At 45.6% G+C, this 21,531-nt stretch overlaps 2 protein-coding genes across 3 annotated transcripts in view; one reads left to right on the top strand and one right to left on the bottom strand.

Annotated features, from left to right (window-relative positions):
* Positions 1 to 1,058, bottom strand: part of doc2d (double C2-like domains, delta) — a 56,448-nt gene extending 55,390 nt beyond the window's left edge. Inside the window, exon 1 of the mRNA XM_061771097.1 lies at positions 218 to 1,058. The gene's annotated coding sequence lies outside the window, so the exon portion shown is untranslated. The remainder of the gene's footprint in view (positions 1 to 217) is intronic.
* LOC133476981 (calcium-binding protein 2-like) lies at positions 60 to 21,167 on the top strand. Of its 2 annotated transcripts, none has more exons than XR_009788195.1 (9): positions 60 to 177; positions 3,371 to 3,427; positions 3,550 to 3,651; positions 3,943 to 4,081; positions 13,454 to 13,484; positions 14,274 to 14,417; positions 14,974 to 15,083; positions 15,155 to 15,451; positions 18,114 to 18,254. XR_009788195.1 is itself a non-coding variant. In XM_061771111.1 (9 exons), exons 2-9 carry the CDS (start codon positions 3,372 to 3,374, stop codon positions 21,024 to 21,026), a joined length of 759 nt encoding a protein of 252 aa, XP_061627095.1. In that variant the 5' UTR covers positions 60 to 177; position 3,371; the 3' UTR covers positions 21,027 to 21,167. The 2 variants fall into 2 exon arrangements, 1 of the variants encoding a protein (XP_061627095.1); XM_061771111.1 differs by lacking the exon at positions 15,155 to 15,451 and adding an exon at positions 20,998 to 21,167 and having other exon boundaries at positions 18,114 to 18,261.
* Positions 21,168 to 21,531: the final 364 nt, after the last annotated feature.

Genomic DNA, 21,531 nt, shown 5'->3' with positions numbered 1-21,531 from the left:
TCATTGCCCTTTGTCTACCGCGCGCCGGCTACATCTCTAATCCAGACATATTTAGCTGGATAATCACCTTTATTATATAATCCTCAGGTTGGGTGAGGCTTTTCCTAGACGCCTTGCTTATCATTCCAGTCAAACAAGAAGGACATAAATACAGTCTTTTTGTGCCCGTTTAAGAAGGTAAGACTGCAAAGTTGCTGTGCTAATGAATTCGACTTACGTGTCATCTGGTTTTGCTCTGTGATGCTCCATAATTCACCGCGGCAGGAATTGGTTATGGTTCATTTGTGAGCAGTTTTGTCTCCAACACACAAATGACACCAACAGACGTCTCCTCTCCGCTGAATCGAATGCATGTTCTGCTTGCTTCAAGACGGCCGGGCTTCGAAGGGAAGGGGCTTCGTTTTGCTTTGGTTTCCTGGTGGTGGGTGAGGTGGGTGGGGTCGCTCGGAGGAAGCAGGAGAGAGGTGCTCAAATAGGAGAAGGTAAGATGGAGTGCTAGAACCAATCGCATTACTTTCGGCTGCTTCTGGATCAGCCGTTGGCTTGCTGGGTCCGCCGGGAAAGATTGCCTTCAGGTTGGACAGCTCGCGATTTGAGTGATCATCCAAAAGAAACGAAAGGAAAAGAAAAGAAAAGAAAAGCAATGTCAAGCCTAACCTCAACTGAACCCCATTTGGTCGCTAAACTTTCAGAAGGAACTGGATGAATTCTTGCCTTTCTCTCTGGATCAGAAGCTCTTTTAAAAACAAACACATTCATTTGGGGAAAATAAAACTATCTGAGCTTGATGTGAAGTGAAGAAGTCAAATTGGATTAAGGTGCGTTTGGGGGGGGTAACCAAAACTCAGCGGGAAAAGGGTGGAGTGTCCTCTCCGGGTCAGGGGGGAGATGGAGTTCGAGTATCTTGGTGTCTTGTTGACGAGTGAGGGAAGATGGAAGGCGGATCGCAGTCACGCCAACTCCGTATCGGCCTGTGGTGGTGAAGAAGGATTCATCTCCGTTCCCGCCCTCACCCAAAGAACAAGATGCGGATACGAGCGGCAGGGTGTCCGGCCTCTCCCTCACAGAACGGCTGAGAAGCACACTTTGGACAAGCGCAACATTACGGGCACTTGCGCAAGCCAGTCAGGCGAGAGTTTGGACGGATACGTCGCAAAGTCGGCCGAGCCCTTCATTTTCAATCAACAAAAAAATGAAAGAATCATTTCCCTTCGAAGAGTTAACAACGGCATCAAAATCAGCTTCTCGGTGGGTGGGTAGCGTCAACAAATGTCGTCCATTTTTAAGGGTGGCAAATGGCTCTTTCGCTCTGTTGTGAAGTTTTTCATTGATCCTACTTCAAGATACAGTGAAACACATTTGATTAATAACTGATCCATTTGGAGCCGAATGACACGACTTTGGTTCAAAACACCGTTTCAGTTTTTTTCCAAATAGTTTTTTTCCTTTTTGGAGAGGAGGAAACCCTAAAAACGCTTTTTGGTAGCTAATCCCTTCTTATTCAAGATTTTTTTTTATTTTTAATTTTTTTTTTGGGGGGGGGGGAAGTTAAAAATAAATACATAAATTAGACAATGAAATCATTTAAGAACACCACTGGATAAAGTTCAGTTTAAGAAAGGTATTAATTGAGTTTGTTTCTTTTATTTCTTCAACGCATCGGTCGGTCTTAGCGGTTGACACGTGACACTTTTCTACTTATTTGAGTGACAATGGACAAGATGAATACGGTACGCTCCTCTTGCAGTTTGATTCGATCTTTTTTGTAATCCTTGGAGTCAAACGTGTGCGTGTACAGTATGTCGACAGTGGCGTTCTTGTTTGTATGACATCAGTAATCAATCCCTGAAATCTATTTGGACTCTCCGTTTCGATTCTCACCGCTAACCCTCCAGAGAGGCCCTTCAAGCTGCCTCTTCTATTCACTTTATTTTATTTATTTTTTTTTTATTATTTTTTTTTTTCAAAGGCCAGTCCACGTGGCTCCCGATTTCATGATTTCAGTGAGCGTGATTGACGGCAAGTGACCGCTTAGAGATTACTCAATGATTTGTGTGTTTTTTTTTAGTCTGGTGGGATTTGTGCTCAGTCAGAATGAGAGCAATTCTTCTGGGAAACGATGAGACCATCACAACAAAAAACAAATGTCATCCAAAAGGGTGCATGAAAAAATGCAACTGTAAGCAACAGGAACCTTCAACAAAGAATTCTACAAATCTGTTCCAGTAAATGACTGCATGCTTGGAAATTTGTTTCTCATACACTGCAACATACATTCACCAGCCATAAAATGTCCGAATTTGATTTAGCATCCTAAAAGAAAGGTTGAACTGACTAACATTTTCTAACTTATTGATATTTGTAGTCTAAAATGTTACCATTGAATTGAACTAAAATCATTTCAGTCACACTCGAGAAAACTCTTGGAATGAGACGTAATTGCATGACTGTTGTACTACATCGTATTGGTTATATCTGTGTATTGTGTTTTTAATTTAAACATGCAGTTCTAAGCAACAAACACATAAATGCAGGCACGTGCATTGCCATTTTTGGGGGCGGGTGCTCAAGCCAAAAAAGGGCACCCATCGCCCAAAATGATTCATACAATTAAGAAAAAAACAGTAGTATGTATTTATTTCTGTTCTGTCAATAATATAACTATTAACAAAGGAGGCGAAGGGTGCTGAGTGGATATAAAAAGTTTACAAGCGCTGCCGATCTGCCCTTGAACACAATCACATAGTTTGGGAAGTCTATTGCAGGCATTCATGCATATCAAGGTTTGTGTTTATAGCCATGAAAATAAGAGTCAAATTGAATTTTCCCTCGTGACAGAATGAAAGAACTTTGCGTCTTAGTGCAAAGGAGTGCCTTGTTAGCGTTGGGATCATGAGATTAAAAGAAAATGCTTGTAAGTTTAAGGGCATGAAGAAAAATGTCCAAGAAGTAATCCATTCCATTAGCCTGATGCGGTTTTATGTAACAATTTCACATTGTTAACGTGAGCCACCATAAAACTCCCCACGTGGTCACGCTGGACAAAAGCTTGAGGACATCGCTCGAGTCTTACTGCTGTGCTGAGGTCAAGTAACTTCACATCTTCTAACTTTCTTCTTCTTCTCTGAACACCGCTCGTTGACATTGTTCCCAATTTTGCAAAGTGTTGAAAGAAGCCACGAAAAGCAAAGCTTGAAGCGCTACCGTCGCAAACTTCCGAGGGAGTATTTTTCCGTGTTTGTCTATAAGTGCCATATGATTGTTCAGCAAGCATCTTTTCCCCCCAAAGTCAGCTGAGACCTGCCGTGACATGGAGCAGGATACGCGCAAGAAAATGGACTGATGGATATAGATTCTTTGTTTCCCGCAGGATGTCTGTAAAAGGCGCAAAGGGAGGAGCTGATAGTCGACCTTCCTCTTCAGCCAGGTTGGTCAATTCTAACAATATGGCTCAACAATGGCTGCTGTTTTGATACAAAACCCATAAATTTGTCTATTTTGAATAGGATTATTGTCGACGTTTATTTAACCGTGTTTTCCCCCTCCAAGCAATTCTCCTCGAGGGGGGAGGGCTCCGGCGGCCGGCAGATCTCCAACCTCCAGCAGATTCAAAAACAAGGCTCTTCAGCTCAGCCTCTCCAAGAAATTCTGGTTATTATCGATCTCTGTTTGTCATCAACACTGTCACCGATTGCTGTAGCGGCTGCAAAACAAGCCCTCAAAGAGCACACTGAAAGGACACTTCCCCAATTTCTCCAACACCCAATGTAATGAGGCGTGTCAGCTGATTGGACTGTCATTTCCCCAAGCAATTCTTTCAAAGTGGCTTTGATACAGCAGTAGCTTTATGGGACTTTTGCCCCGCAAAATGTGTCAGTGTGTTTAAGTTGTGATGGGAAATGAAAAAGCTGAGAGTTGGTTAAAACAGCGCACACTTCACAGCTCCAAGTCTCCCACCGCTCAGAAAAAGGGCAACGGTGGCGGCGATCAGGAGAGTCGTCGACGCGGGAAACGGAGCCTCGGCAACAGCTCGGCGGTGGCTGCCGCCTACATCGCCTACCTCGACAAACTCTTTGGACAGGTCAGCTCAACGGCACGTCGACACTCGTATGCAGAAGTCACAATTCTTCCCTTTCTTCATAGCAAGATCGGCATTTCACCTCATCAAAACAGCTTCAGAGTGTTTGGATGGCAAACCGCAGTCTTCTTTAGCGTAGCGTTGTACTCAAGATCACACTAACCCCAGACCGAGACTTGCCCGAGACCAAGACAAGACCGAGACTTTTGGGAGTCGAGACCGAGACAAGTCGAGACCGTCAAAATCGATTTTAAAAACCATGACGAGGTTGAACAGTTAGAGAGCATTCGCTATTGAATTTGAATTTTATTTGAAATACATTTGACAGCCAAAAATATGGTGTATGCAATTCTTTCAATGCACAACATGCAAAATTATCAAATATTAACCTTCCCCCCCTCCCCCAACTCAATAAAAAAAATACACTTTTGTATGTATTCAAAAATGCTGCTAACGCTACAAATGGTGAAAAAATAGCCCATTTAGTTGATTCGGCATGAGCTACTGCCAAAGCTTGAATCACATCTGATTTGAAGTGATATCCCGTTTTTAATCTGTATGCTTTCATTTTAATGTGATATTGGTCCGCCCTTTGCAGCCGTAACAGCTTCAACTCTTGTGGCGAAGCTTTCAACAAGGTTTAGGAGTAAGTTGATGGGAATTTTTGCTCATTCTTCTAGGAGGATATTTGTGAGGTCACACACAGATGTTGGACGACCAGGCCTGGCTCACTGGTGTTCTATGGGGTTGAGGTCAGGATTCTGTGCAGGCCAGTCAAGTTCATCCATGTCTTTATGGACCTTGGTTTGTGCACTGGTGCACAGACATGTTAGAAGAGGAAGGGGTCATCCCCAAACTGTTTGCCTGTCCAAAATCTCTTGGTATGCTGCAGCATTCAGAGTTCCTTTCACTGCAGCTCAGGGGCGAATATTTTGGACATTTCCAACTTTGTGGGGACAGTTTGGAGATGGCCCCTTCCTCCTCCAACATGACGGTGCATCAGTGGAAAAATCACAGTTCATAAAGACACGAATGAGAGAGCGAGTTTGATGTGGATAAACTTGACTGGCCTGATGCGCTTCTGGAAAAATGGTCCTAAATTCCCATAAACACACTCCTAAACCTTGTGAAAAGCCTTCCAAGAAGAGTTTAAGATGTTAAGAGGGTGGACCGATGCTATATTAAACCCTACTTGATTAAGAAATGGATTTCACTTCAATTAATATCTGAGTCAAGGCAGGTGAGCACATACCTTTGGCAATATGGTGTATAATACTGTTAAATAAGGACAATTTAAGCTGGAAATATTCATCTCGGAAAGACAAAATTTGATTTGCTAGTGTCAGTTAATGTTAGCTTAGCTGTGTTTAACAACTATGAATTGAAGGTATTTGTCGTTTTAGCAAGTACTCCTCCTTTTTATCGCAATAATGAAGTGGAAGAATAGCAGATCAGCGCTGGTCTCGACCGGTCTCCGCGGAAAATCCCCAATCCGACAATGTTTGCTAACAACTAGGTGATTTGAAAAGAAAGCGACTAGCAAAAAGAAGCAGAGCACGGTACCGCAGAAGCGACGCGTAATTAGCAACAATTCCGCTCGACAGCTAGGTTTAGCACCTCTTTTTGACTGGTGTACATTCCCAAAAAATGAAAACTTATTCCAACAGTTAGTGTTATAGTCATACCCTTGTACCATTAAGTCATGCTAGCAATGTAGCTGCCATGGCTAACATCAGCTTGTTAACAGTGCTAATTCTAGCATAGCATTGTGTTTAAGCCGGACAGCGTTCAGTGACTATTTATCACGACGACCGACTTTTTTTTTTCCTCAATGAATGAGCCAGTTTGAGAATCGTGCACGTCAGTGAGGGGCGCAGCTTTGCTATCAAACCATTTTTAATACTGAAAACTCTCGGGATGTACACCAAGTGTGGTTTAAAAGTCTTTTTAGATTTGAAAGAATTCCTTACAATATTTTCCGGGCAGACAATCCGCTCGTGAGCAACGCGGAACACGGGATAGTTGACTTCCTCTGTATGCTACGCTAAGTAGCTTCATTTGGATTGATGACATGATTACTTGAAGACTTGCTAAAATGTTGTTTTCTTTATGGCTAGTGCCTTTGGACAAAAGTTAAATACATATGTCATTTATTTATAGAAATGTGACGGATGCACTAAACACTCGACTGTCATCTTCGGTGGCTCCGTGGTGACGGCTTGTGTTTAAAACAAAAGACATTGTAGATGTTTAAAGTTGCTCGGGGTGCTTTGAAGCGGTCCCCTTCGCCATCGACGAGCGAGGAGGAAGTGCTTCGACCCGTTTTGCCAAATGCGGAAGTAGTTTGTGGATACACCGGATTGGGAGTGACAAACGCACGTCAATTACTCGACGGGTCGGGTCACGACACGTGACTGAATAACCGGCAGGCTCATTAAGGATTCATGTTTCGATCAAGAACCTACAAATGTACTCAGATAACATCTATTAGATTCTTGAAGCGCTAGTCATTATTATTATTTCTTTTTCATTTTATTCAATAGACTGCAAGGACGAGGTATGAATTTACCGAAACATAAAATATTGAACTGACATTACAGTTACTTTGTCTTACAGAAGAGATGCATTTGTTGTGCAGACATAATGATTATTGATTGAGACTTTAAGCAGGAGGTGCTGTCCGCAGCCAATACTCAAATGAATGCTTGCTTTGCCTACACTGAGCAGGTCAAATGAGCGTGAAAAGTCAATATCATAGCATACTATTCATTCCAAGCCGGGACGGCGGAACGACGAGTGCGGGGTAAACCCTTGACGAAATAATTCCACGAACCTGGACCGGCTACCCCGCCGCCATCGCTGCGGGGATCCGATTGAGCCGTAACGCCGTCGTGAAAACGTGGTGGTCTTTATCACAATGGCCGTAACGGACAACATGACTTGGATGTTTTTCCATCCTAATCAGCAGGCAAAGTCGTCCTCGAAGCGGGTGGAGTTTTCAAGCGTTTGTGTGAGTTGCAGGAGAAGAATAAGACAAAATCAATGAAAGGTAAAGTTGCAATGTTCTCAAATTCTCAGTCTAAGACTAAAAGGAATTGCATTTGTACTTAGAGAAGAAGAACACTGAAGACACCCATTTAAGTACATTTGAAATGTATTCTTGCGCTATGTGCCCGGCTGACTTTGGGCGACAGCCAATGGCGGGAAATCTCGAGGTTGCCCTGCATTCAATCAATGAAATGAATTGAGAATCTAGTTAATAAGGGAACATTTAGTCTCTTAAACAGACCTTTGTTGAAGACTTTTATGTCTTTTCTTCAGCTTGATTGTGTTTCCTGTTATTACCATCACGGTGATAACATTTTCACTTTAAGAGCCCCTAATGAGGCCTCCTTACAAAACTCTAATCGTTTTTCATGCTTTGTCATTACAGGGACAGATTTAATATTACAGAAAAGAAAATCATGATCAGCAAAGGGAGTCATTTGCCTCAACATTTTAATGATGTTTTGAACTACACTGTTAGACGTTTCATAGGGTTTTTAAAGTAGCTTGCTGTCAACCCGGGGGGAACGTCCAAAGGTGGGAGGAGGCTAGTCCGGATTGGATTCTGCAGTCACGCAGCACAACGTACGCCAGCCGCGAATCATTCCAAGTATTGAGCAGTATTCGCTGTTGATTAGCTGACCTAAATCAGGTGACATTCCGCAAAAGCAGCAATCGGCTGCCGTCCCTTGACCTCAACAATGAGCTTCAATCTACTGTGACCATCCATCCATCCATTTTCAACAGCGCTCATCCCGGTTAGGGTCGCCGGGGCCTATCCCAGCTGACTCCGGGCGAAAGGCGGTCTAGACCCTGAACTGGTCGCCAGTCAGTCGCAGGGCACATCTAGACACGGACGACCGTTCGCACTCACATTCGCACCGTCACTGAACCCACGCTGCCTGGACCAAAGTCAGGCGAGTGGACCGCGACCCCATCAGTGACCTTACTGTGACCGGCACAGGTATATAATACAAACTTGCTTGTCTTCTTAGGGTTCCGTATTCCTACACAATAGATTTTTATGATCGTTCTCTTTCTTGCATAATCATATTTTCTCACTTGTCTCGTTAGATACGCGTCTTGTTATTTACACCGAAATGCTTAAACAATGTTGTGCCATGAATGTTACAGTGCACGCTGGGAATCATGGGCATTTATTACAGTACACTAGTTGGTCATTTCTGTAAATTCTTGTTATTTACCACATATTAGACAGTAAAAATCGTGTAAAGTGATTTTACAGTAATTAAATATAGTTTCTACTGCATCATGGGATTTTGTTTGCTGTCACGCACATTGTAAACAGAGAGTTTGTGTCTTTTTAAAATAGTTTTTATTCATTGTGGTGCTGATGAAGGAAAACGGCTTGCACAAGAAGTAGGCCGACCCGAGCAATCCCGAGCAAGTACACGCTTGCAGCTCATAAGTCACCAGGTAACACTTGGCTTAGCATATAGCAGAACCGGCCAGGATGGGACTATCGCACACAACCCACAGTCAGGGTTTCATGAAAACAAAGTGCAACATGAATGTAATGCGACACGCACAATGCACTACAGGTAACAAACACACGTGATTTGTGTTACGTTCATCCTTATCGTTCGTGAACATTAAGAATTAACGTCCTTTTCACAGGAACAGTTCAACATTGCGTGGCACGATGCATGCTGGGAAACCACCCAGTTCCGCAATTATGCTGCTTTCAAACTTAGCTTAGCATTAGGAGGCTGCACTCATTTATTTTGTTATCACGGAACATTGTCTAATCCAATATTGTATTGTGAAATAACGCAGTAATATGGTGATTTCACACTGAAATTCTTAATACAGTACTTTAGTGAATTTGTACAAGTCTGCATTAAATCCTGCGAAAGTGAAATTTCAAATTGACACAGAGTAAGTTACTGTGTTTTTGTTTTACAGTCATTCATCATTTTAAAAAAATGACAGTGACTCTGCATGACCGAACCCCAAAATCTTGTGATGCAGTGGAAACTACAGTTAATTACTGTTGAATCACTTTTAAGTATTGTTTATGTGGTAAACAACTGTAGAATTGACAGAAATGATTCTCAAAAACGTTTGTGTGCTCGAAAGGCCATTTCCAGACGCTGAAAACAGCTCCGGGATGTCCTTCAGCTTACGGTATCTGCTTCCTATCCTGTCACCGCTAGACAGCTCTAAGGGTCTGCAAACTCTGCATTGGGCCCCGTGCACAACGGCGAAAAGGCTGAGGCAAGCACGCCATTCATCCTGCGGTGATCCTATTCCCTGCCTCAGTATTAATGAGCCCCTTAGCTAAGTTTACTGTCAGCCCTCATTAGAGGAGGCTGGACAAGACAAGTAGATAATGAAAGAGAGTTGATGCATTGCATGCCTGACAGAACTGACTTGACCGGATTGACTGAATCAACAACCGTTGAAAGATGCACAGGACAGAAATGACAATCGGGTGCTGGAGCAACTCATGCGTTGCAGCTGCATATTTGTTGTTGTTTGACCATCCCGTTGGTTTTCGCGTGTCGACATACAGTACGTCTCATACGGTGCCGTGAAAAAAAGTACTGGCCCCTTTCTCAACTTCTTCTACTTTCGCTTACTTTCCCCACTTTAATCTTTAAGATCTAACAAATATAACCCAAGTGAACTTAAAATGCTGTTTCAAAATGATGATTTCATTCATTAAGAAAAAATAAACTATTCAAAGTTACCTGGCCCCTGTAATTACCGCCTTTGTTAAATCATGAATTGTGGATAATCCCAATTTTGGGTTCATTTTCACTGATCACACCCGACCTTGATGAAGCTGAGAAATCACTTCAACAGAACCTGTCCTGACAAAATCAAGCCGGACAAAAGATCTAAAAAAGCTGCAACAAAATGACAGGATCCAAAGAAATTCCAGAACAGTCGAGAACTAAAGTCATTGACATCTAGCAGTCTGGAAAGGTTACAAAAGGCGTTTGGAAAGCTTTAGGATTCCAGCGAACCGTAGGGAGAGCCATTATCCTCACATGGAGAAAACATGGAAGTGGCGAACCTTCCCAGGAGCGGCCGGCCTACAAAGATTTCCCCGAGAGAACAGCGACGACTCATCCAGGACGCCGCAAAGCAACTCAGGACAACTTGAAAACAACTGCAGGCCGCCCCGGTTAAGGTCAGAGTTCACGACACAACAATAAGGAAGAGACTGGGCAAAAATGGCATCCATGGCAAAAAACACTGATGAGCAAAAAGAGCATAAAGGCTCGTCTTTTGCAAAAAAAAAAAAAAAAAACATAGGAATGACTTTCGGGAGAATATTATATGGACTGACAAGATGAAAGTTGAGCTTTTTGGAAGGCGTGTGTCTCGTTACATCTGGCGTAAATGTAGCACAGCATTTCAAAGAAAGAACATCATACCAACAGTTAAACATGGTGGTGGAAGTGTGATGGTCTTGGGCTGCTTTTCTCCTTCAGGACCTGGACAACTTGCTGTGATTGATGGAACCATGAATTTTGCTCTTGACCAGAAAATCCTGAAGCAGACTGTTCAGCCATCAGTTTGTGACCTCAAGCCGAAGCGCACTTGGGTTTCTGCTGCAGGATAACGATGCAAATCACACCAACAAGTCCACTTCTGAATGGCTTAAAAAAACTAAATGAAGCTTTTGGAGTGACCTAGTCCAAGTCCAGACTTGAATCCGATTGAAATGCAGTGGCATGACCTTCAAAAGGCCCTTCATGCTTGAAAATCCTCCATTTGTGCTGAATTCAAACAGTTTTGCAAGGAAGAGTGGGCCAAAATATCTCCACAGAGATGTGAAAGACTCGTTGCCAGTTCTAGAAAACGCTTGATTTCAGTTGCTGCTGCTAAGGATGGCCCAACCAGTTCTTAGGTTTAGGGGACCAGTACGTTTTGATACAGAGCCAGCTAACTTTGAATAGTTTTTTTCCTTATTAACTGAAATCACCATTTAAAAACAGCATTTTAAGTTCACTTGGGTGATATTTGTCTGATATTTACATTTGTTTGATGATCTTAAACAAAGTGGGGAAAGTATGTAAAGATATTGGGGCCAATACTTTTTCACGGCACTGCATGCCTTGATGCTGGAGAACCAGCGTGGCGCCAACTGAAGGGAGACGCAATGTTCATGGGCTCTTTGTGACGCTTGCGTTGAGAGTCCGCATGGCCATCAAGTCCGCATGGCCATCAAGTCCTTCCTGGATGAAATGGGCCCATTGACCTTTCCATCTAAAGAGGATCTTTGATAAGGTAAACATCGGCGCTGTACCTGAATGAAACATTTCTCTAAATCACGGGTGCTTTCAGCGTTCGAGGCAGAGTTGTAATCACACAGTAGCGGCATCACTGCTGGCACTGAATTTGTGCTTCAACTCAGCTGGCAATATAACGCAGAGAAGAATTATTTGCACGGCTGCCAGGTGGCCCAGCCTCCGAAGACACCGCAGGGGGCGCTACTTTTCCTCAACAAAATGACCTTCTGTGGTTCATTTACTAAGCAAAGACATTATTATGGTCTTCATTTGTTTTGGTCATTATAGGGCTACATACAAACGAATATTCATAATAATAATCATTCCCTTGAAACTGCTTGGAGGGCTGGAGTAGGATCGCAAAGTAGAAGAAATCCAGATGAAGGCGTGAACCCAAGATTTGAAATGTCAGCGAAGTATTGCGGCGCACGCGAGAGGCCCGAGTGGAGATCTGCGCTCTCCTGCGATATTCCAAATGAAACGGAAGTGGCATTATTAAATAGAATGATTTTGCATTCAATTCTTCACTCACGTGTCCCCCTACTGAGAAATCGTGATAAGTTAGGCACTCTAGAGCCGGTGCGATTTATTGAATGATTTGATGTAGTTGTTATGTCTTGTCTATGTTTAAAGTCACCTGCCAAGGGCCCACGAATGTAAATTAGCGGTATGCCAATTTTGACTGGTGTTCATTGATGTGCATTGTCCCTTTTAAATAAATACTGTAAATACAGAAATAAATTGTCTCTGCAAAAACGTTGCAATTACCAAGAAGTGGAGTTTGAACAAGATAAGGCTCCAAACGTTGGCTAGCATTATACAGCGTTCAAAATGTTGAAACCATCCGAGCTTTTAGACGCTTGCTAAATGGTTTGTTTGCGCTTCCGATATCGCGGGGCTCGGTGGCGAGCAGCATCCGCATCCGTCCCGCGCCAGGATGAGCGAGATGCGGCCAGTGATAGCCCCGTCTGATTACAACCCTTTTTTTTTAACTTATTAAGGCGCACTGATCTTTATGAGATTTCAGTATTCATTTCAACCATCTAAACATTACATATGCAAATGAAATCCAGTGCATGTTTACAAATATGCAAATGAGGCAAATGATTCGGAATGAACCCTCGCGGCGCAAGTTTGTTACTTGAGGTTAAAGGCTGGCCTCAGGAGGCCTTTCTGCCCCATTTGAAGGAACTCGTTCACAAGCGATGCTCGCCCTTCGGAACAGCTTCCCGGCACCGGATTGCCGTTCGCGCGGCGCTTGTCTTGCCGGCTTTGCGAGATGTGTGGCGCCTCGGGTGACAGAAGGAGAAAGCGAGGAGGGAGAGTCAGCCTGAGCAAATGTCAACACGAGGTAGAGAATACAGAATGGTTGACACGTATGCGAAGGATGAGGCTTTGTGCGCCGGCCATCTTTCTACGTCTCGCCGTTGCACTCGCTTACGTGCGGGTGGCTGAGCGTATGCCGCTTCCCTCTGGAGGCCGCGGCTGTCGTCGAGCAAAGGAGCGAGAAACGTGGCAGGGTGAAGCCCATCCCGTTCGACCTGGGCGTTATTGTCGTTTGGTCGTCACTAACGGATTATCACCGCGGTGTTTCTCAGGAGAATTTGCCCCTTGAAAGTCACCGAGATGTATTTTTTTTAAATATTTTTTGTAGTTCTTACAGATCTTTTTTTGTTTGATAAGCTTGCGGAGAGAGTCAATGATCACACCAAGAAATACGTTCAATTTTGTATGAAGTTTTTACAGAAAGCTGGCCTTCAGCCTACAGTCTGCCTTCTCGTTCTGTCCCCTTTTAAGCGTTCGTCACATCGCCACGCTCGTGGCGAGCTTCCAGTTGTTATCGTGATAGCGCCAACCCCGATCACAAAAAAAGGCAGCAAGTGTGTGTGTGGGCGCCGTGCTCGACACATTTGTAACCTTGATTGGTGCAAAGAGTGAAAAACGGTTGCCTAAAACGTGATTAGATCGTGCTCATCGATGTTTCAAACAACGGTCAAGATCATATCTCGCAGTGCGACGCGCTCTTGTAACTAAATCCGACGTCTTTCCTCTTTGTGCTGCGGAGGAGCGAGAGCTGATGCCTCTGGAGTTCGACGGTAAGACGCCGTTTGTGCCGCTCACGTCATTGAACTTTGACGATCATGCTGAGATTTACTTCTGTAAAGATTCTGGTCGACCCTCCTTTATTAAGATCCATCTGTCAGAAAAGTATGGTGAATCGCAGTCTTTTTGATCGTGTTCTAAAGGCGCCGGCAGATCTCATTTCAATATTCTGCCCTTGAGCTTGGAGACGAGTCCAAAACGCTCTCAAACTGCCTGGAGACGTGTTGCCCCAACTGTTTATGTATTCATGTCTTAACCCAGCACAGCTTCGTTGTTTTAATGACCTTTTTCACAGCCGTCATTTTTGATGGAGGAACACAGTGAATCGTAGAACAGATACACTTATCGGGATCACAGCAAAAATACAACAAGTGAAGGTCGGTGCCGCGCGGGCCAGCGAAGAGTGAGCGATGCCAATTTGGTGAAGATCCAAGAAGTAAAGCTATAGCTATAGACAATATAGACAAAGCTGAAGAGAGGAGGGGGCTTACGACATCACCGCTCATCATCTGCTGCCACACTGACATCAAGAAAGAAAAAAAAGAATAATTATTTTTCAAGCAGGTCGCCATTTTTTTTTTATTCATATTGTGACAGTAAGTTAAAAATGACTCGGGCAATTTTTCTATTAGGCTAATGATACGCAACATATAAGGACGAAACTCAGCGTTTGAGTTTGAGTCTTTTGTGACGCCCGTTCTGAAACTATTCCAATATTTATAAGTTAATTTCTGTTGGACTCTTGTCACGACACCATTTTTACAAGTTTGTGTGCGCGTTAGAGTTGCGAGAGGCCTTCAAGGAGTTTGACTACGACGCGGACGGCTTCATACATTACAAAGACATTGCCGACTGCATGAGGACCATGGGCTACATGCCGACAGAAATGGAACTGATCGAGATCATCCAGCAGATCAAGATGAGATGTGAGTATTCGTTTGTTGGTTTGTCGATTATTACTCCCTCACGAGATATGACCGATGGCGCCATCGCAGGTGAGCAAGTGCGTGTAACGTGTAACGTGTCGGTGTGTGTGTTGCCCGTCCGGAATTGATGTTTGTCTTTGAAGCCGGGGACATTGGAGGCATTTTGTCGGACCGGTGCACGTGCGGCGCTGCACGCTTTTAGAGGAGGAAATAAAACAAAAACAGGACTTTGGGCCTTAATATGAAAACAAAAACATGCAACACAGTATTGAAGTATTGCGCAGTTTAAGAGGTCGACACTGTACTTTCCGTGATAAATCTGAACAGAGCCAAATGTCCATCATTAGGTGGATGTGAGAACGGCGACCCAGGTGAGGTTGACATTTTTGGCTTTGGAGTTTGACTTGTCGCTGTGCCGTCAGTTTGCTCTGCTGCCTTCAGGTGGCCAAAACGCATCCCATCCGAACAGATTCACGCGCAGTAAAAACGTCCTCGCTCGGCACGAAGAGTGCGTACGCCGCCCAGCTAGTCAGTGCGCTCTTCTGGCCTCGCGCAGGGGGCGGCCACGTGGACTTCGACGACTTCTGCCAGTTAATGGGCCCCAGGATGCTGGCGGAGACCGCTCACATGCTCGGGCTCAAGGAGCTGCGCTGCGCCTTCAAACAGGTATGCATCGAGCAGTACACTCTGGCCCTCGAAATATTAACAATACTCCATCGTGGCTCCTTCACACACAGGGACAGCTCAGCACCCGGAGCCTCACGACGCGATTCTTGAGTTCTTCCTTCAGTCCTCGATATTTTTCCAGCTTTTTGTGTTCCTTGTCTCGGATGTCGCAATCACGACCGCTGTTCATCCACCACTAACTAGTTTGTCAATCTGGATCTGGAAGTCCCGCGGGATCTCGGCCTGGTTGGGTGGAGTCTGCCATCTTGATTCTGGGACCTCCTGTCCATATTTGGTACAGATGTTCCAGTACACTATTCCTGCTTCTCTAGTGGTAGAGTTAAGAAGAAGAAGATGGATTAAGTCGGGTAAGAGACCACTGCAGGCCCAGGTACTAAATGCACGGCCGGCCACAAAGTCAGGAAAACAAGATTTTCAAGTCCCGCTTTCTCCTCCAAGCAAAATCCTGATGTGACCAAGCAAGACAAATTCGATTATTTTGCACAATTTGTAAGCAAGCCTCTCGCCCGGGCACGGTTTGGGGGGATTATTAATGATTTCTGCCGAACGGACGACACCGACACAAAATGGGTTTTGTGCTAATAAATATTAAAGAACGCCTGCCATGCTACGCTGCACGCACCGCGCTCTTGATTTATATGGGCAGAGTCTCATTGGGAATATCGTCTCATGCATCAAATTGGATTACATTTTAGCAGCTTACATCTACTCAACGGTTCATGAGTTGGTTCGACTGTTTTGTTACTCAAATGAATAAATCTACAATTATGAGCTTGTATGTATTTACAGTAAATATATTTGACAATGTCCCATACCAGTCCCTTGTAGTATGGCAAAAGTAGTTTTGTGTGTTGAGATTTTCATGTGGAGTTGAACTCAAACTAACCCCAATTCCAATGAAGTCAGGACGTTGTGTTAAACATAAATAAAAACAGAATACAATGATTTGCAAATCATGTTCGACCTATATTTTATTGAATACACTACAAAGACAAGAAATTTCATGTTCAAACTGATCAACTTGATTGTTTTTAGCAACCAATCATACACTTAGAATTTGATGGTTGCAACAGGTTCCAAAAAAGCTGGGACAGGTGGCACAAAAGACGGAGAAAGTTGAGGAACGCTCATCAAGCACCTGTTTGGAACATCCCACAGGTGAACAGGCTCATTGGGAACAGGTGGGTGCCATGATTGCGTAGAAAAGTCCAACAGTTTAAGGACAATGTGCCTCAACGTACAATTGCAAGGAATTTAGGGATTTCATCATCTACGGTCCCTAATATCATCAAAAGGTTCAGAGAATCTGGAGAAATCACTGCACGTAAGCGGCGAGGCCGAAAACAGACATTGAATGACCGTGACCTTCGATCCCTCCGGCGGCACTGCATCAAAAACCGACATCGATGTGTAAAGGATATCACCGCGTGGGCTCAGGAACACTTCAGAAAACCAATGTCAGTAAATACAGTTCGGCGCTACATCCGTAAGTACAACTTGAAACTCGACTATGCAAAGCAAAAGCCATTTATCAACAACACCCAGAAACGCCGCCGGCTTCTCTGGGCCCGAGCTCATCCAAGATGGACTGACGCAGAGTGGAAAAGTGTTCTGTGGTCCCACGAGTCCACATTTCAAATTGTTTTTGGAAATTGTGGACGTCGTGTCCTCCGTGCCAAAGAACCATCCGGACTGTTATGGACGCAAAGTTCAAAAGCCAGCATCTGTGATGGTATGGGGCTGTGTTAGTGCCAATGGCATGGGTAACTTACACATCTGTGAAGGCACCATTCATGCTGAAAGGTACATACAGGTTTTGGAGAAACATATGCTGCCATCCAAGCAACGTCTTTTTCATGGACGTCCCTGCTATTTCAGCAAGACAATGCCAAACCACATTCTCCACGTGTTACAACAGCGTGGCTCCGTAGTAAAAGAGTGCAGGTACTAGACTGGCCTGCCTGCAGTCCAGACCTGTCTCCCATTGAAAATGTGTGGCGCATTAAGAGGTGTAAAATACCACAACGGAGACCGCGGACTGTTGAACAGCTGAAGCTGTACATCAAGCAAGAATGGGAAAGAATTCCACCTACAAAGCAATTAGTGCCCTCAGTTCAAGAAAAAGTGATGTAACACAGTGGTAAACATGACCCTGTCCAGCTTTTTTGGAACGTGTCGCAGCCATCAAATTCTAAGTTGATGATTATTTGCTAAAAACAATCAAGTTGATCAGTTTGAACATGAAATATCTTGTCTTTGTAGTATATTCAATTTAATATAGGTCGAACATGATTTGCAAATCATTGTATTCTGTTTTATTTGTTTAACACAATGTCCTGACTTCATTGGAATTGTGGTTGTACATTGATAACATTTGCAACCCTACTAAGGAAATATGGAGCGTGGTAAGCGCAACACGATGGATGGCCCGTTTTTGTCCCGACCAAGCACGTCAAACGCCAGACAATCTGGAAGATTATCTTTAGGTCTGAGGTGCGTTATGAGTGGATTCGTCTCCATTTTAGGCTCCGAAACAGGTCGGGCCGGCAAGCTTAAATAATGAACGCGTTCAATATTGACGAGCAACCCCTGAAATGCAGTTTTGGCTATGTTGCTCTCAGTCAAGCTTGTTTGCTTGCAGTTTTTTATTTGTTTTTTTTTGTTGGTCACGTGTCTCGGCTTCTTGCGACACGGTCGGCTACAAAAATCATCGGTCACAGGAGAGAGACGAGCGACTCCGGGCGCGCCGCGTACAGATGAGAATTCCTTTTCGGCCCTTCCTCGCTTCCGAGACTAACGCTTCGTAAGTCAGCATCCGCCCTTTTAAGCCGTTCGCAACTTTCTAAGGACCTCACGGAGCTCCGCAACAGCCCGTCGGCTTCTTTTCAATCTGAAGAAGACTTTTTAACGTGGCTTTTAATAAGCTCGCCATTGTTCGCGCTCCGTTCTATGCCAGGAAGTTCTCTCATCCTCTCTCCCTCTAATCCTCGGTTCCGACTTCCTTTGCAGTTCGACTGCAACGGGGACGGGAAGATTACGCTGGAGGAGCTGAAGGACGGCATGAAGACCCTCCTCGGCGAGAAGCTGAAGAAGGGCGAGCTGGAGGAGATCCTCGGTGACATCGACCTAAACAAAGATGGCGACATCGACTTTGACGGTGAGCAGCCGGGGGGAGCAAAGAACGTGGATGACGGAAAAAGAAAGCAATGTCGACCTCCGTCACGGCTCAAACATTTGTCACGGGAAGAAAAATCAATGAGCAAGCGGCTAGGGTTGAAGTTCTCGGCGACCCGGGCGCACCCCCGTCTCGCTCGAAGTCGACGCGGGGCAGGACAGGGGCGCTCGCCTAGGGTGGTGCCAGCAGTAGTTTTGGGACTTCGAATCTTGCTGTGTTCGGGGTCACGTGTGAGCCGGGGCCTAGCCCGGCTAACTTTGGGCAAGGGGCCGGCCGCGTACGCAGCGGGGTAGCCCTCAGCACCGCCGCGAGTTCGGATCTTGGCTCCGGCCTTCCTGCGTGCTGTTTTGAAAACGTGCGAGTTAAGTTCATCGAAGACTAAATCACCGGTGTCAAACTCAAGGCCCGGGGGCCAGATCCGGTCGGCCGCGTCATTTTACATGGCCCTGGAAAGCGAATAATCTTTCTGGCTAAAATACCAAAATTGCAGATGATATTCACGTTTAATAATAATATTGAGATATTGCAAGCATTTCTTTGTGAACAATCCCCCTTTTAAAATGAACGGAATAACAGCTGAACAAACAGTTTCTTCACAATCAATTTGCTGTGTATATGTAATAATCTGAGGCAATCATACATTTACAGCATATGGGTTCACAGTAGGGATGTTTGATACGACATACTAGTATCGATACCAGTGTTCCCTCTTAAGTACTGACTGATACCGAGTACCTAGAACCGATAGCACAAATACTTTTAATACATAACATTTCAATGAAGACAATGACAGAAAAATGTGAACAAACCGTGACCGTTCCTTCTTTCTGACGCACGTGATGATTCGCCGATATGTCCAACGCCGCAGTGTAGCGCCAACTCCTGGCGAGGTGGACTTACTCCATGTCAAATTTTTTGTGCCTGAAATATCGGCGGCCGGTTTCCCGGTGCCGATATCGGCTCGATACCGGCACCCGGTATCGGCACTCGCCCGTTCGCCGTCGTAGCGGCCCTCCGAGGTAAACCGCAACTATGACCCCTGCTCTAAATTGAGCGTCCATGCGTGCCCCGCCGACCGGCGCCCAAAAGTCATCCGGGACAGACTCCGGCTCACCTCGGCCCTCGTGAAAACAAGCTAAATTGGAAAATGCATGGCCGGATGGACCCTTTAGATTTCTTCAGATATTTAACAATTCCAGTTGCCAGGAAGTAGCACATACAAAACTCCTCGGGGGGGAAAACGTGATAGAGAAGAGAAAGTGGGAGGAGAACGAAGAGGCCCGGTCGCCCGGAAGCTTCTTTCCAATCTTATTGTGCCCGCACATGTGTCGCACGGCACACGTTGAGAACGCGCTGCGCTGCGCCGCCGGACAGCTCGAGGACTTGGCAGAACTCGCATTAGCTGCTGAAAACATAAGCAAGCGTAGGCACGCTGGCCGTGGGCGCACAAACAGAGGCGACACGCGCCATCTGTTTCGTCTCGTCTCGGCGAGCCGATCTATCGCAATTATCGGGAACGTATGAAAAGGTGCGTCGGTGTCACAAGAGATCAATCGGCGGGCGCTCGTCATCCATTAGCCCCAAGGGCACAGCTTGAAGGTGTCACGCTGGCAGAATGCCCAACAAGGCGCCACGACAGCTGACATGCAGCCTATCAGTTCAAAGAATATGTTCATATTATACATATATTGTGTAAACCTGGTCTAAGAGGCACGTTATATCAAAGATGACTATTGAAACAGGATGACTTTTCATTTCTATTTCATTTTAAAGAACTGTTTTCATGTTTTTATTGGACGTACTGTGTAAATGTTCAAAGAATGTTGAGCCCGAGGCCAAGAACTGCTCCAGGACCCGATCGGAGTCAGGAGTCAGTCAACTTCGGCTCTTCGTGACTCACATGCCAAATGGCGGCACGTCGACTCAAACAGATTGCGCGCGATGTCGACTGCCGCCCGACGGGCCCCGAAGACCGGCGGCAGGTACGGGTCTCGGTCTCGGTCTCGGTCTCGCGTTTGCCAGCCGGTCAGGATAGCGAGCTGGGGTCCCGAGGTGCGGTTGCATCGCTTCAGCGGCCTGCCACTGTGGGGACCGAGCGGCGTCGTACCGGTCTTTTTGATGCCCGACAAAGTATCGTCCCCGCTCGCCGCGCGGCTCCTCCACAAGGCCGAACCAGCAAAACATCCGTCGACCGGGTGCTCGGCGGCGGGTCGGGACGGCGCAAGCCTCCGGCCACTCGGTGAAGTAGTCCATTGCGTTCTCTTGTTCCGAGACCGAGAAAGGGCCCCGCCGGCCCCACGGGCACCCCCGCCTGGTACTGTTGTGAGGAGACACGTGAGTGCCGGCGTCCTCTGTCCTTCCTGGGAGGTATAGAGGTCGCCACGGTGCACGTGGAGCTCCACGTCGTGGCGACAGCCAGGCCGGTGGGACCGGGAGCGGGTACGTCGGAGGGTCGCCGTTTGTCCCTCTTTTGGGGTGACCTCCGACTCTGTCAGACTCAGCGCTACAGCCCGTCGACGTGACCAAGTCCAAATATTCCAATGAGGCGTCCCGGCATCCGTGCGTTTTGGCGCTTCCGACCAGATCACAACTTGACTCACGTGAGCTTCGTGAACCCGCCGTGACGAAAGTTCGGAGTGTTTGCGTGAACACGGCATGTGACGACGATGTCCTTCCGGGATCATGAGCAACTGCTGACCGTGTCCCTCCCCTCCGCAGAGTTCGCGATGATGCTCTCTGCTCGGTGAGCTCCGATGGCAGATGAGGACGGCGCCGCGACCTGCTTTCCTTCACTTTGTCCCGTGACACGCGTGTGCATTATTTATGATGTGTAAAAGAGAAATGGTCAGACATTTTACGTTCACAATAAAGGCGATTTAGTGCAAATGGTGAGTTGTGACGACGCATTTGCTGGAAGCATCGATGCTGCTTTGTCGCCCCCTCGTGGCTGCGGAGGGTACCGCGTTCGCGCATACGGAGGGGCGACCTGTCGTTCCAGTGCTTGGTGGGAGCAAGTCACAAGCAAGTCTGGAGTCCCAATTTCCTGTCCAGCCAAGTCGGAAGTAGTAAATCAACTCACTCGCTCAAAACATATTGGGAGTGAGAAGCCAATGTTTTTCCACTTATTGGAGCAAAATATCCACTTCAAAATCAAATGCACACACATTCCATTCCAAATACATTCCATGAACGACGTTTGAAATGAATGTATGTATACCATTATTATTACCATATAAAAGAATACGTTATTTT

This window comes from Phyllopteryx taeniolatus, chromosome 4 (assembly GCF_024500385.1).
Source record: "Phyllopteryx taeniolatus isolate TA_2022b chromosome 4, UOR_Ptae_1.2, whole genome shotgun sequence".
Lineage (NCBI taxonomy): Eukaryota > Metazoa > Chordata > Actinopteri > Syngnathiformes > Syngnathidae > Phyllopteryx > Phyllopteryx taeniolatus.
The sequence above is the reverse complement of the archived record's forward strand: the minus strand, read 5'-3'. Positions and strand labels throughout refer to the sequence as shown.

Coding starts and splice junctions, on each gene's coding strand:
- LOC133476981 (XM_061771111.1), top strand. CDS start 3,372: ATGTCTGTAAAAGGCGCAAAGGGAGGAGCTGATAGTCGACCTTCCTCT. Junction 15,084..18,113: donor TGCGCTGCGCCTTCAAACAG/GTATGCATCGAG, acceptor CTTCCTTTGCAG/TTCGACTGCAACGGGGACGG. Junction 18,262..20,997: donor TGGCGACATCGACTTTGACG/GTGAGCAGCCGG, acceptor TCCCCTCCGCAG/AGTTCGCGATGATGCTCTCT.